Raw genomic sequence first — 15,451 nt, 5'->3', positions numbered from 1 at the left:
TATTACTCACCCAGCCATACAGCATTATGTTCGCTTTCACAGTGTTCCAATTCTGGCCGTATATGAACATCGTCGTCGTGGTGTCGAGGCGCTTCCAGAGGGAATATCTCGACACGTCTTTGCAACGGATCCCGTATTTGCCACGCGGTCAATATTGCCACGTCTACTATGAGGAGACCGCCCACCATGGTGTACAGCTTCCAGCCGTGCATGCGTTTCTAAAATTGTACATATTTGTATATGTATTGATACAGCTTTATAGTAATGTAATAAACTATTATTTTAATATTGTGTGTTATTGATTTATAATCTTTCATAGTAGGTTTTATTGATATGTTGTACTTGTAAATTGCTATAACGATACTGAATATATGAAAGATCATTATTTCCGAAGATTTAATTTTAAAATGTTAGAATTTTGTGTTCATAGGTACATATATAAAAATACTAAGCAGTTTGTTTATATTTAGATAAAGAGAATTTGTTTATATGAAAGCGCGTTTCGTTTGAAAAAACAAAAACAAATTTAAAACAATATAAACACGTTAAAAAATGAGCCATTCATTAAAGAAACAGTTCCGTTATGTTGGGTCTATAAAAAATGAGTTACTTGCTTTTGTGGAATTTAACTTATCTAATTAGTCAGCTACAAGTACTTTTACTGCAATTTCTTTAAATAGATATTCTTTTCACTTTGGTTAAACGTCTCATTTTTTAAGTAATCAACAGTATAATGTACTTATAACGTACTAGAGTCGTTCTTATCTAACACAAATCTTCTCATTAAACTTCAAACTGGCTCTTCGTAACTAATCCCACTGTTTTACAATAGGTTAAGCTTTAAAGTTATTTTCGAAAGACGATCAAGAGCCGGCCATAATGTCGTGGCTTAGCTTTATCTCGGTTCTATTGCAACAAGCGTAGCCTCAATGTCTATTGTGTAAATTATACGTTACGGATATTGTCTTTTAGATTTATGCGTTTGTCGTCACAACAGAACCGCGAGTTCGCTCGCGTGAAATTTATTCCCTTCATTGCTCCCGTTTACTACAAACGAACCATTCACATTATAATATTCCAAATATACGTTAACATTCAGATGTTATTTTCCCATTCCTATATAAACGAAAATAAGACCTTTTATGAAGCAATTCAATTCTGAAATGTTCATGATTATATACGAACTTTCATGTATATTCAAATCATATATAAACACACTTAATATGATGTAAATTGAAAACATCACAGTATCGCAGAAAACGCGCCCTACAAATTTCAGTTAACGCCTAATGTACTAAAAACAGATAAAGTCATTACGGAACAAATTGCGTGCTATAAATAAAATGAAGCGCTGTTGCGAAGAATTTGAACTTGCGAGCGAAGACATAAATTGCCTGCGATTCGAAAATTGTTTTATATTGTGAAGAGAGTGAACGCGAATTGAGAAAATTTCTCTTACATGGCGATGTCAACTTATTCAGTAATGTTCTTTTAGATTAGAAAGCGGACTACTTACATATATCTAATATTATAATTTTTCCGTAATAGGTTAGTAGAAAAGTTTCGTATTTAACCAGAGAGAAAGACGTTGATGGATTAATTATAGGCCTATGTCGACCTACTGTCGTTTTCTAGAGTATAAGCATATCTGTTAGTTTGTTATGATATTTTCTTTTAATTACTTTACTTATGAGTAGTTTTAAGTTTACATATTTGTAAAGAATTATTACGTAAGCATTCGGTATTTGGCATTTGTATGAATCTACCAAGTCGTAGGGTTGTATTTTTTCTTCAAATTACCTTCGATTCGACTTTCGGCTTCGTTGTATGTCTGTGCACCCTCCACACTTTGGTGAACATAGCGCCGTACGCCATAGAGAATCCCATGGCCAATAGCCACGCTCGCGCCGCACATAACCCCGAAAAGTGTTGCGGCTGCACCCAGCGCCCGTCCACGCCCAGCGCTATAGCCGACCCGAAGCAAACGCAACACCCGCACAACATTACAGTGTTGCAAGCTGGATGCGACCACTGGATCACCCTGCCATAAAATTATTACGTACCGTCATAAACAACGTGGAAATATTTACAGACGTAACTCGGTCTTTAACGACCGCTCTGACGTTCGCCGGTAATAAAATCGAGTCGCTGGATTACGGATATCGGAACGATGTCAATAACTTGGCGGATAGATAACTGGAGATCGAGAAAAACACCATAAAGATTAGAGAGGAAGAAAACATTTAATCATAATTGCATAGGTTGTTTATACCTTAAGCTAAAGTTATTCGTAGAAGCAAACAAAAAATACATAAACATACCGAAAAAGTCTGTAAACACTTAAATTCAGGGATTTTCAATAGAGTTCAGATAAGAATGTGGTTGACAAAAATAACGTATTTCTTACCGTCGATGTCTGTGCATGATGTTAAATACGATAAGCGCGATCGCTGCGAGGATGCCAGCTATGCACAGAGCAGTCATGCAGGCGAACAGAGGCAGCGAAACTGTTCGCAACTCGTTCACAACTACAGTGCGGTCTGGTGGTACTTTCCCTCCTGTTGTAAGGGATAGATTTATTATCTATTGTTATTTAGACGTTACAGTTTTTTTTTAAATCATATTCGGCAAAGCTGATGGTAAGCGTTACCACCGCCTATGAACATTTTGCATTTGGCAGAGGCCTCTTGTCATCTAACATGTTTATTAATTTTAATTTAACCTTTTAATTAATAATTCATTTGATCCTATACCTACATAGCAAGTAGATTTATACTATAAAAACTTTTCAAATACTACACTCTATAGTAGCTGTATTTATACTAAACCTGAATAACGGTCTATTTACACTGTAAATGTAGTATTTACTTTGCTTGGAAAGATAATTTTAGTTACCTAGTTTAAATCTCAGCTTGTTCAAAATAACATGCAAACCGTTTCTAACAAACATTGTGAGTGAAATGAAAACGCAACTTTATTCATAAATTGGACCTCGATGTTGCAAACAGCATGAAATACGAGAACCACCGGTTAGAGATATCGTTAAATTTTTATAGGGAAAACTCTACTCAATATAGTTTTATGTTTTTTATGCAAATCGTTTTAGAAGAGGCCAGAAAAATCTCAAAAATTTTAATTTTATCAATAAATGATTGCATTGATTGATTCCACAAAGCGTATTTGATCGTCAGCGAGATTAATGTAATTCATGTGGATTGTGGACTGATATAATTTTGTAGCATTTTATGGTAGTACTTGTACAACAATTTTCAACGTTGAGATTTAAATAAAACTGTGTATCAACCACACACAACCAACCAAATTGAAGAAGTAAGTACCCTCATATTTGTTTTCAGGTATGAGTTAATTTTGGCATATATGCAGCTATGCTGGATACAAACATTAATCTGTAATGTCATTTCTGCGGTTTCCTTGTTAAAATATCTGAGCGATCTAGGTTAATTAAATTTGCACGAAATATAACATATTAACGAATTTATTAACGATGCAGTATCGCTGAACACACAATCAGCAATCATAATTCAAGTTGTAATTATTGGAATTCGATTTAATTTTGCACGTTTTAATGGTATTTCTCATTTATCTTACGAGGTGCTAATCGGTTGAAAAAGATAAGTAGGTATTAAGCCTGGGTAATCTGGGCGGAATTTTGGCGAACAACTTTTTAGTAAAGTTCCTAATGATATCATTTTAACGCGTTCTAATGGCCCCATTATGATTTCACGCTGAAGAACGCGAAACTTTTGGAAATTAATAAAATAATTTTGGAAGCAAGTATACCTACCTATTATCGCTGCGGATATAAAAAGACATTTCATTAAAAGATGCTGGTTTTTGGTAATTGATTAATGGTTTTTTTTAGATTTGGTATAGGTATGTAGGGGTCCTTCTATTATAATTTTTAGGAATATTCTTTCAGGATTTTATACGTTCTACGTTCTTATAGATTGAAAAAAAAACTACTACCTATTTATTTTATTTATTTATAATGCTTCATTGTACAAACATGAATGGACAAAGCAGAAAAACGGTACCTATATAGTTTTAAGTTGGATGTTATTCATTTTTTTATAATTGAAGAAATGTTGTCTTGCCTTATTATAACATTTGAACGAACGTATTCAGAATTATATTTGTTTTGCTTGTAGGTTATGAAAATTTAAAAGGCTCTATGAAATATAAGCTATGAAAGTTTTTGATAATCTTTATCATTACAAACTACTATAATTCACACTCTTCTTGTTATAAGTCTAAATTTTAATATAATCTCTATTTACAATATCGTAAACTTCACGATAAATACTGAAACACGTAATACATAACCCGATGAACCATTTGTTATTGTTCTAAAGTCTAACTAGACTATTGGCGTTATCAAAAGTTTAACATTGATGAATGTTCATCCTTTTTAACTTTTTAACTGTTCTTGTTATGTTTTTCGAATATATATTTGCGACTATCCTGCTATGTTATTTGTAACAAAGTAAAGCCCAGGATTATTATAACATTGAATATTAAGGTAAATATAGCAACATTTCGGGACTATTCTATAAATAATTTGGAAAATCCAAAAGTGCACGCCTCATAATTTTTTTTAAATAATTATTTATTAATTATTATTTTTGTTTATTTAATAACAATTAAACCACATCGAATCAGACCCTGAAAAATGAAAGGGTTCTATTCCTGAGCATACTCAAGCGTAAGAGAAAAAAAAAGACTCGATTAGTAAAGTATTTCGGTCGCTATCGTGTTAACAAGAAAAAGGATCCGCACATACAGACACACGGACGTCCAAGACAGAACTTTTTTAAACTGTTTTTTAACTAGTTTAAATAACAAAAATGACATCAAAAATATCATGAACGTTAAAAATAGTGTTTTTTCTTAATATGTGTGTGTATGTATTATCTTACAAGTGCAATGTATGATACATAAAGACATTTTAAGTTTGAAAAATCAGATGTTTTGCGCGAAGCGACAGTAGTACCCACCTCAACGCTTCGCTTATGAGGCGTGCAATAAGGTATGAAATTGGTCAACCGATCACGGCCGAAAAATACAGAGTAAAATTGTGTATTGTTCATGCATTTTGCGCAAATTAATTTTGATGTAAATAACAAGTTTACCATTATGAGAGCATTTATGTAATTTATCCTATATTATAATCCATATTTACGGTATACCATCAGGGATTCGAAATGAGGAATTACATACAGTAAATTTCTGATTTTATTTTACTAAAAAAACGGGCCAGTTTGCTAGTATTTTAGATACGAAAAAAATCCTTTTCTTTCGAGAACAAGTGATCTTTAAAATAAAGAAGTTCACACTTACCAACCCAGCGCTCGCGTTCTAACCATGTAAGGTTATCTGCTTGTGTGTCATAATAGCCAAGTTTCACATAATGGTTGTCGTACAACTGCTCTATTTGAGTCAGCGCAATTCGATCTCCCTGGGACGAGAACGCCACCAATCCCTGCGATAAAACTCCAAGTAGTATACATGCTTATCGGATCACTTTTATGGGCGGCTTTATATAATATGCAAACTCAATTTTCAATCTAATTTATCGCTCCTTTCAAAGTTTCCAACGACCGACAACTATTTTGATTTATTGTTTATCTAAATTGTATACAACTACTCTAATAAATTACTCTACAAACGATGCTGTATAAGCCTTAATTTCTGCACCTTTATTAGAACAAAATAATGAAGTAACGCGAATCTTTCCGCCAATTTGTTTCGAGAAATGTTGCTGTTAGCCAGCTATGAAACTCAATCTCACGTCATTAGTATAACGAGCGCAAACTTATATTGAATCGACGGTGGCGCATAAATATTAGATTCATAAACAATAAATAGCGTGTGGTAATCAAGATACTCACCGACACTCCCAAAAATGAAGTCGAGTTTATAGCCTCGTATATATCGTCTGCGATCTTTTTGTTAGTGTACGTAAAATTTTTCAAGCTCAGCCCGCTTTTCTGGAGTTTCTCCATTGTTTTATTAAACGCTGCAAGAAGAATTTTTATTACATCGCACGTTTCATATAGAGTAAGCAAGAAGTACAATTTTCAAATATTATATTACCGAGAGCTACCGCCCATACTGCATCGTAAGCTAAAGGTGCCTCTTGGTATCCTTCTGGAAATTTCTCTCGATCGATGTCATACCCAGCTTCCCGGAGCGCTTCATTTAGTCGGGATCTATTCAAAATGAATAAACATTTAGACCCTTGTGTTACAAAATAAGTCCATGTTATATATTTTGTCTATCCTTTTATGAATTTGATTAAAACAAGCCCAGACAATAACAAAGCCGAGTTTCTCATTAACATGGAATGATGATACGTACTTATGAAAATAATAGTTGATTAAAAAGGTGCTTTGCTGTTTTAGAATTGCACAGTGTAGAGAAAGAAAAAATGGAATGTTATTACGAAAAATGTACGATAGATTTGAAAATGAACGTGATATAAATTATACCTATAGATTGTAAATCATGGGATGTTGTTTGGAAGTTGAGAATTGTTTTCGTAAGCTTTGTAATATGATAATAAATTTGTGTAATGATGAGCGATCACACATTTTTTATCGGAGTAACTTTTTTTCATATTTTAATTTATTTATAGATGTTATTCAATTGCATAAGTGTTGTATTTAGTACGTGGTCAACATTTATTGCTTATTCCTTTGAAACATACAAAAAGGAAACGGGGTCTTTGGCTTACGTATTCCGTTGGAAGCGGATTAAATAAATATCACAAGTGATGAATCAGCTTAAGTGAGGACAAGCCGACACAGATAATAATCCTCGAGACATCTAATTTCCGATTCTCCTCTGACAGAGGATAATAGCACCTTTATTGCTTTTCGAGTGTCCAAGAGGCTAATAGGATAATGACTATGGTTAATAACTAGTTGTCTGAGAAAGTTTAAAACAAGAGAAAAAACGGGCAATTCAAAGGTAATTTTCCCGATGTTTGATGCCGAGTGCCACTATACGCACGCAGAAAGAATAGCTTAACCCCAACCCGTAAAAGTTGTGACAAGCGGTTTTGTTTGCTATCTCGCCGCATGAACGTGTTTTCCATTCTATGTGTTCGTACAAAAGAAGTCGTTGTCACATAAAATTAGATTTCCGAAAGTACGACACGCCGATGCTCTTGGATATTGTGAAGTTTTTGAAAGGAAATGATACGCAAAATTATTTGACGGATTTGTGTAGTGCTTTGGAGTTTGTAGTATCTTTGCGTTACCCTTTGATTATGAATGAATGAATGAAAATACTTTATTTGCACCAAAACAACATCATGTTTCATGTTTTGATGATTATTATGTTACGATAACAGGTGTAATATGTGTTTATTATTGCGAGTAAAATGAACTGTATAATCGGTTAATAAATAAATTGACGGTGACATAATATTGTGATAAAAATCTAATTTCCTTTTAATTCCAAAGCAATCCGTTAAAATTTTCCATACTCACTCTATAATGAAAATAACTATTATACCTGAAGTCTTCTGAAGTCATTCCCGAGATAGTGGTCTGGTTCGCGTTTTGGTTCCACATCAAAGCCTCCGTGGTAAGGTGACCTTCAGCAGCCTCTCGCATCTGTTCCGCCGTGCAGTCCACACCTTCCCGCTCCAAATTAGTTTCGAACCAATTATCTTCATACCAACCTTAATGAAAGATTTAATATTAATTATAAACGTTATATTGCCATAATGACATCTTACAGCAAGTAATAAAAGCTGATGTTGTGTTAAATTTCGTTTACAATATCAATCTTCTCGTGAATTTCAAGATTTTGAAGATTGAACTATATTTTATGTGAATAGGTATTGTGTTTATTTTCTTATATGTGTAAACTGTGAAGTGCGCATAGAATTAAGTTGTCCTGGGTTCCATTCCCGTTGGCGACTTACAAAAAAAAATGTATGCGTGTACACACGTAAGAAGTGAAACTTCTTTATGACCTTAAAAATGTCACGAGTATGGCGTAACGCAAAAATGTCACGCGTACGGCGTAACGCAAAAATGTCACGCATACGGCGTAACGCAAAAATGTTACACTAAATTTTTGTCCAACCCCGATAAAGAAGTTTCACTTCAACACGAGTATGGCGTAACGCAAAAATGTCACGCGTACGGCGTAACGCAAAAATGTCACGCGTACGGCGTAACGCAAAAATGTTACACTAAATTTTTGAACAACCCCGATAAAGAAGTTTTACTTCAAAAATATATGTGGGTGTGGCAGGTCACATAAAGCTAATCACACATTTGTCCGTCAAGAAAATCGATTAGTGAAACAGATATAATGCATCTGCTCCATTCCCCGCAAGGGGACACGGGAAAACACACACGTAAGTATCGTGACTTGCGGGTTAAACTAGTTAGCTTTTTCAAGCATTTATGTGTTATATTACATTTTTTAACATACAAATGTCATTAGATATTAACGTATTATAATTTATCGTAGGGCTTATTTATATGAAAACATAATCAGAAATAGGCGATAAAACCGATTAATATATTAACATTCGATTTATTATTGTGTGTAAGTAGTTGATTAATACTATTTATATGTATTTATACGGAACAAAGTGAACTTTGCCACCAAATATATAACTATTCAGATTGTCAAAACTATTCAATCATACTCCTATTATGTTATTTAATATGAAATTCCAAATATCAATCGTTTGCTTTGATTGCTTCAATCCCGTTTCAAGCACAGGGGCGGAATGAATAGGGTAGCCTCATAACGGAAAACACTTTTATCACAGAACTTATATAAAGTGAAATGCCTCTCGCCGAATAGAAATATCCAATTCTAATGCAGGAAACGAAAGGAAAACAACGTGAATGAATTACTGGAATGTTCAGACGCCACGAGTGTTTGTACGTACTCCACATAAACGTATACTTGACCCGCCGCAGTATTATTACCGTCGGTCTGGCAACTCCACAGCTACCCTAAATTTTGTCGTCGAAAACAAGAGAGAGCTTTGATATACTCACGTAATGAAATTACTACGAAATGGCTATCGATTCGACGTTTACCAAGTTCACCTCGTAACTAGATCGTTGGATGATTGACACTGACTTTGACGTTTGACATAATATTTCCGCGAATGGCAGTGATATCGGCTGATTTTGATCAGTCTTAAATGCCTTTGCTTTGATCTCGGTTCTGGCTAAAATGAATTGGCTACTGCTAGTAGGTAGCTAATTAAAGATCTAATCTTTATACATTTATTAAACATGACTACAATTAAGCAAGAAAGCTGAAGAAGAGTCGTATCTGACTGAAACACATATCGATACGTAGCACAAACGTACACAATAATGAAACAAATGTTCTATTATTTTGTATCTACGTGTATTCCTTAACATTAAACGCAATCTTTATCTACGTTCCCTTTGTACTGTTTGTTGTCAGCAAAGCTTGAGGCAAATAAATATATGTTCTTCCCCCAGGCAACTATATTATAATAATCGTATATTCTCGTGGAAGCGTAGCTAGATGTTTTGAGAGGCCACAGGCTTTTTACTTTTACTAATAACGAACCATGTACAAAATGATTTCTATGAATATTTCAGTATATTTTAAGTAAATTAAAGAAGGTTTGTTGAATATCTGTTTAATAGTTATCATGAAATTTGTTGTTAGTAATTTGGTATTAGGTAGGTACTACCATTATCTTGTAAATATGTGGATAACCTTGCAGACAGTGAAACGAAAATTACGACTAATAAATCGTCAAACACAATTGTATTGACAATAATCTTCTTATATATAAAAATGAATCGCAAAATGTGTTGGTAAGCGCATAACTCGAGAACGGCTGAACCGATTTCGATAATTCTTTTTTTATTATATACCTTGAAGTACGAGGATGGTTCTTATGTAGAGAAAACGTAAACATGTACCACGGGCGAAGCCGGGGCGGACTGCTAGTACTATATAATTACTTCAATTATTGTTTCAACTAATTTTAAAAACATATCTTTCATCACAAAAAAAACCGTATTTTCAACGAATTTTATAAAACCTAGGTTCATAATATGAATTTCAGATGAAAATAATTCTTGAAAAATATTCACAACCTAAAATATACTGAAAAGCCGAAGGCAATATCAGTGACGCTACGTTACCTTAATTAAGTGTTTTATCAACTTCGCTGAGGTAAAATTTTATACAATGAAACAATGTTATATTCAAGTAAATTCAATTTGCTCGGCTTATGTGTAAGAATGAGTTTAGATCTGAAATAAAACAGTACTTCGGTAGCTCGAGTATTTTCCCTCCCCACCTATTTCACAGATGTAAACGTAGATACGTACGATAGTAAACTGCAGTGAATCAACATCAAATCCGATTCCACTTCTATTTTTGTGTTAATCATTATTAGTAGCAGTGTAAAATCCGTAATACTATGCATGATTTTCTTGTTTAGAATTAATATGAACCTATGCGAAGCCTTGTTGCTATCCATTGTTTATTTTAAATTTAGCAACTTTTTACATAGAGGTTCTTCTATAATCTCGGTTGTGTTTAAAACCAGTACCATAATATATTCTCATATATTATTACAAAATTTTTAAGAGAGTTTTTATTTTCAATATTACAACCTTTTTCACCTTAAAGATTCTACTGCGTTGATTACTTCGTAAAATTTATCCAAAAGTTAAGAAGACTACCTCTGAAGTGAGTTATGAATATGAAATAAAGGTTGCTATGAAAATAAGGAACAATTTTGCTTATATTAAGGTCGACCGGACGTTGATAACCTGCCGATCTTGGAATGACACAACAAGCGATGGCAGACTGCCAAATCACCCCTTCGCATACAGTTGCCGTCAATAATATCTATTCAGGGTTAGGCATTATGTCATACAAATAGGTCGGTGTTATTAACGTGGAATGGAATTTTTACATTTAAAATTCAAATAGATAGCACAAAACAATATTCCAACTGATATTATTGCGATCGTAGCGGCGCGTAGATAGAAGATACAATAAGTAATTATGTATTCGAGCAATCAAGGAAAATGGGCCTTTGTGAGTTGGTTATTTGATTGAATAACGATGAAAATGGGATATTGCGGTATATACTTAGTACCTACCAATAAATTATTTAAAGTGAGAGGTCGAATACAAATTGTCTGAATGTTTGAAAATCATTGATGAAGTTGAATGCACATACATTTCCTTTCTATAAAATTAAAACGTTTTTAGGCCATTAAGAGGGATTCTAATTCCTTTTAGTAAGAATTTGGTCACATCAGCCGTATAATACTGCTGCGATTAGTATCTTTAATAATGCGATGGATATAACTAGTACACGAGTCGAAGGCTCATATCCATTCTATTCTTAGTACCAGATGGGATAAGCTAATGTAGTTCTGTAATATCGTGTATGTATAATGTGATAATTTGTTCCAATTCCGGACTGACGTGAATGCACTGACCGAACTATGGCCACGCGCGGCAACTCATCTCAATGGAAATCAGTCAATAACGCCTAATCTATAATATAATAGTATGCTGCGCGAATACAAAACATGTTCTCCCGCAGTTCAAACATGTTCACATGCATTTCCGCAGATATTATAGAAGACACAATCGAGGGGAAATTAAGCGCAAGACCGATAGCTTATGTACCTGCTTTCCGAGGCACAGGGAACAATCCAGCACTATCTTCTCCTTAAATTAGGTTAGGGACTAGGTTAGCCGCTATTATTTTTTTTTAGTTTCTTATCCACTATAGTCCTAGTGTAATTTGCAATCTTAAATGAACATGAGACCTACCGAGCAGTCAGTTAACTTACCGTAAATGCGTATAGGTAGAAAATTTTAATACATGTTTATACATATCTATGACAAAGGTTGTAAGGGTTATTTTTAATTAAGGACCTCTACATAACTCAAGGGTCATATTTAATTAGAGGCATTTTTGACGCACGCACGCCTGACCGCTTGCTTTCCGGTAACATAAAGAAAATTATTTAAAGGTCTAATGTAATAAGTTTATTCTAATATAAGATAATCTAATTTATTTATATGGCTATAAATCACGCCATTTTATCAAATTTAGTGTATTAAATGAAAAAGAATTCGAGTTGATAAAATGAATATCCACGTACTTCCTGTCCCCTTCCTGTCGGAACATAATAATTTATTGGCTGATTAAACCGATTTACTGCGACAGAAGGTTTTAAAGCAAATATTACCTACGAACGTAAGATAATGTTATATTACTCATATTTCATGCGGTATGCTGCAAATGTTTGCGTATGTTATATTATGCGTAATGTTGATAAAAGGTTGATATGAGTGAAAGGTAAAAGTTCGTTTTTTAGGTTCAAGTATTTATTAAAAATATTTTTTAAAATAACTTAAGTGTGAAATGTATGAATCACGCGTATGTAGATGTAAGTAGATATTTCGGCAAATTTATTATCTAGTATTAAATATAAATTATTGATTAACTTTCGAACAACTATTGGAGCAAATTCAATAATAATCCCTAGTCCACATTTCATATCGAAGCTTGCTACTTAATTTGATTAAGTGACATATTTAGGTGGCAATACGGCAATGTTATTAGCACATAAGCTGAATATGTTATGAGTTTACAATTCCACAAATTTCATTAACGGTGGAGTGCGCGCGTTATGATATGTCGACACGTGTAAATATAATTGTATATTGAACGTATTATTAATAAAGAACATGGTCAAATTGAAGTGATATGGATAATACGAGAATTGAAGTTCATATCACTTGAAATACGTCAATTAAATTCACCCAATAAGCAGAGTTACGATAATAAATATTAAATACGCTATAAAAATTTAATAGGTTTTGGTGCAGCTTTGTTCTACAATTTGACGATGATTTAATTGAAGACACGACAGAGAAAGGGAAATTATATTTCCCTTTTAATACGAATACAATCGAGATAGATAGATATACTTGTTCTGTATTCTGAGAGATATACACATGAATCAGTTTCTGATATCTAATTTCTTAAACAAACATTCATTTACAAAAGGACGCGTTAGGGTAATATTAAGCTGACACAGAAAAAAGGTAGAAGAAAACTTTTTAAAAAACACTGACAAATATATTCCTCAACCCATTCCTATTGTGTCGACACAAACGGGCAAACGGTTCGTCGCGAGATTATGAATCTCAATGAGCCAGGATTCGAAACCATGCATTATTTATTTCGATAACAAACACAGCCTGCGGGAAATGTTATCACTTTTTCTTGTCGACATCAGCTGTATATATGTCTATAGTTGTTGATAAATATTTATTTTTCCGACCCAAAATAACCTTTGCTGAATTGCTTGAACCGAGAAATGCCTTAATAGAGTGAAACGAGAAAAAACAATATAGTTATTTTATTAAAATTATTCAGTAGGTATTTTTTCTTCTAAGTATCTCATCTCTTGAGAACCAAAGATGATCTGCAGTTAAACCAATTAGGTATAATTAGAGTAAGAGGTTATACTACTACTGAAGTATGACATAATAATATAGATTCATGTAAAGAATCAACCATTTGATTGTTATCAGAAAGTTCTAGGATATCTTTGTGTATGTTCCGATACTAATTTCAATCACTTCACCGCAACGTTCCATGAATGGGAGGATTGAAATTGATTGCGAATACACTTTCCATATGCTAATGGTTGCAGATTTTTACAAAAAGCTTTTGATTTTTTTAATAAATGAAAAGACAATAAGAAAACACTTTATTATCTCCTAAATCAGCTGCTATCTGCAAAGAAAAAGTTCTTGTAATCTGTTCTTTAATGTTGCAATATAAAACAATGTTATTTCATACTTACAGACCGCTTTGTATTACATTGCATTAAAGTTATTAAAGTTCGCAGAGAGAATATTCCAAGGAAACAGAACACTCATATTTCTGTCCTGATACAAATTTTACAATCAAGAAATGTATTCAGAATAATTTGATACAATCGCGCATAAATGATTTACTACAAAAGACAATTCTCGATGTCAGAAACCCTCGCGATTGTTCTGCTCGAATCAGATTTGGTCCGGGAGCCTGCAGCAGATTTTATGACCAAGTTCCTCTCAAGCGGTAATTAGTAAAATGCATCAAAGTATAGTATTATGAAGCCTCGTGAACGTCAGCTGGAGCTCGGTTGGGGGGAAGAGCGGTTGTAGCCTCCCGTATCAGCTGACGGTTTTTCCACCAAGATACAGCCAGCTGACATATATATTTATCCACAGTTACATATAAGCTATCATCAGGTAAATTTTTGTTTGAGAGGAAATAACGGAAAATAAATTTTTCTTTAAATTTAACTTTCATGTTCGAGACACCAGCTGACGTATAATACACCATGTTGTAACCAGCTGACTATTTTTTTTCGTTGAGATATTGGGTTAGCTACAATTTGACAAATTTTTAGCTGAGAGGAAATGTATTTTTTTTCCTATGTGCGTGGGAGGCTACAACCGCTCACCCCCCCAACCGAGCGCCAGCTGACGTTCACGAGGCTTTATAATACTATACTCTCATGCGTCTGACGAATTATCTCTTGAGAGGAAATAGTTAACCAAATTTGCACCTGGCTCCCTAACCAATTCATGAATATACAAATCTGGTTTTATTGATGTTCCATTTTATGTACGATTGCAAAGTCGAAGATAAAACAAAATACGGTAAAACAGGCGTCATCTGCTGCGAACGTAACGCGACGTAGCTCCTGAATTATTTAAGACAAACGTGGATTGCTTAAAATTACGTCACTGTTTCTCTTTCATTAGAAGACGTGATTCTAGGTCGAGTCCAATGTTTCGCTTCTTCTAATGTCTTTTTCTCTTTATTCCATTTTGTAGCTGGCATGTTGCTATGTACATAGTTAGGTGAACATATAATTAATTAGCTTTAAATTTAAGCTTCGTTTACTTTCAATGTTTTACTCGTATTAAAAATTTTAGAATTTAATATGTTACGCAAATTAAATAATAATAAATTGGATACAATATCAAACGCATTGTGACAGAGAAGTTTTCTTTGCGAATTAAATATACCTAACATGATATGGCAAGTGCAATAAGAATATTATTCATTGGTACAACTGAAATAAATGTAGCCTTAAAGGTCATAAATGTTACTTTCTGAAATCCATTATTCTAGCGTCATCTCGAATTATCTCCTGGGATCCGTCTGAAAAATGTCTTTGTTAAAGCCTTATCGCAGCACTACTATGAATTGAAATTACCATTTTAATAAAATGTCTGTAAGTAACTGCTTGTACTTAATTAAACAATTCTTTTACTGCATTTTCCTTTTTAATTATTGGCATAATAAAATTTTATGTCTACCAAAGCAACAAAGTGTTCCATTTTAAAAGGGTATAATATT

At 33.5% G+C, this 15,451-nt stretch overlaps 1 protein-coding gene across 2 annotated transcripts in view; it reads right to left on the bottom strand.

Moving 5' to 3' along the window:
- The window catches only part of GABA-B-R1 (gamma-aminobutyric acid type B receptor subunit 1), a 97,955-nt gene that overhangs the window by 17,401 nt on the left and 65,103 nt on the right, over nucleotides 1–15,451 (bottom strand). For both annotated transcript variants that reach the window (XM_089714311.1, XM_089714310.1), the window contains 7 exons: nucleotides 7,540–7,708; nucleotides 6,115–6,230; nucleotides 5,910–6,037; nucleotides 5,359–5,500; nucleotides 2,408–2,558; nucleotides 1,801–2,041; nucleotides 11–218 (listed from right to left, as the gene is read on the bottom strand). In XM_089714311.1, the coding sequence (XP_089570437.1) occupies nucleotides 11–218; nucleotides 1,801–2,041; nucleotides 2,408–2,558; nucleotides 5,359–5,500; nucleotides 5,910–6,037; nucleotides 6,115–6,230; nucleotides 7,540–7,708 (1,155 nt within the window). The remainder of the gene's footprint in view (nucleotides 1–10; nucleotides 219–1,800; nucleotides 2,042–2,407; nucleotides 2,559–5,358; nucleotides 5,501–5,909; nucleotides 6,038–6,114; nucleotides 6,231–7,539; nucleotides 7,709–15,451) is intronic.

Source organism: Colias philodice, chromosome 3, assembly GCF_061535455.1.
Source record: "Colias philodice isolate Cphi_HAF_F1 chromosome 3, ilColPhil1 Martin Lab GWU primary, whole genome shotgun sequence".
Lineage (NCBI taxonomy): Eukaryota > Metazoa > Arthropoda > Insecta > Lepidoptera > Pieridae > Colias > Colias philodice.
Note: the sequence above shows the minus strand (reverse complement) of the source record. Positions and strands in the feature narration are given on the sequence as shown.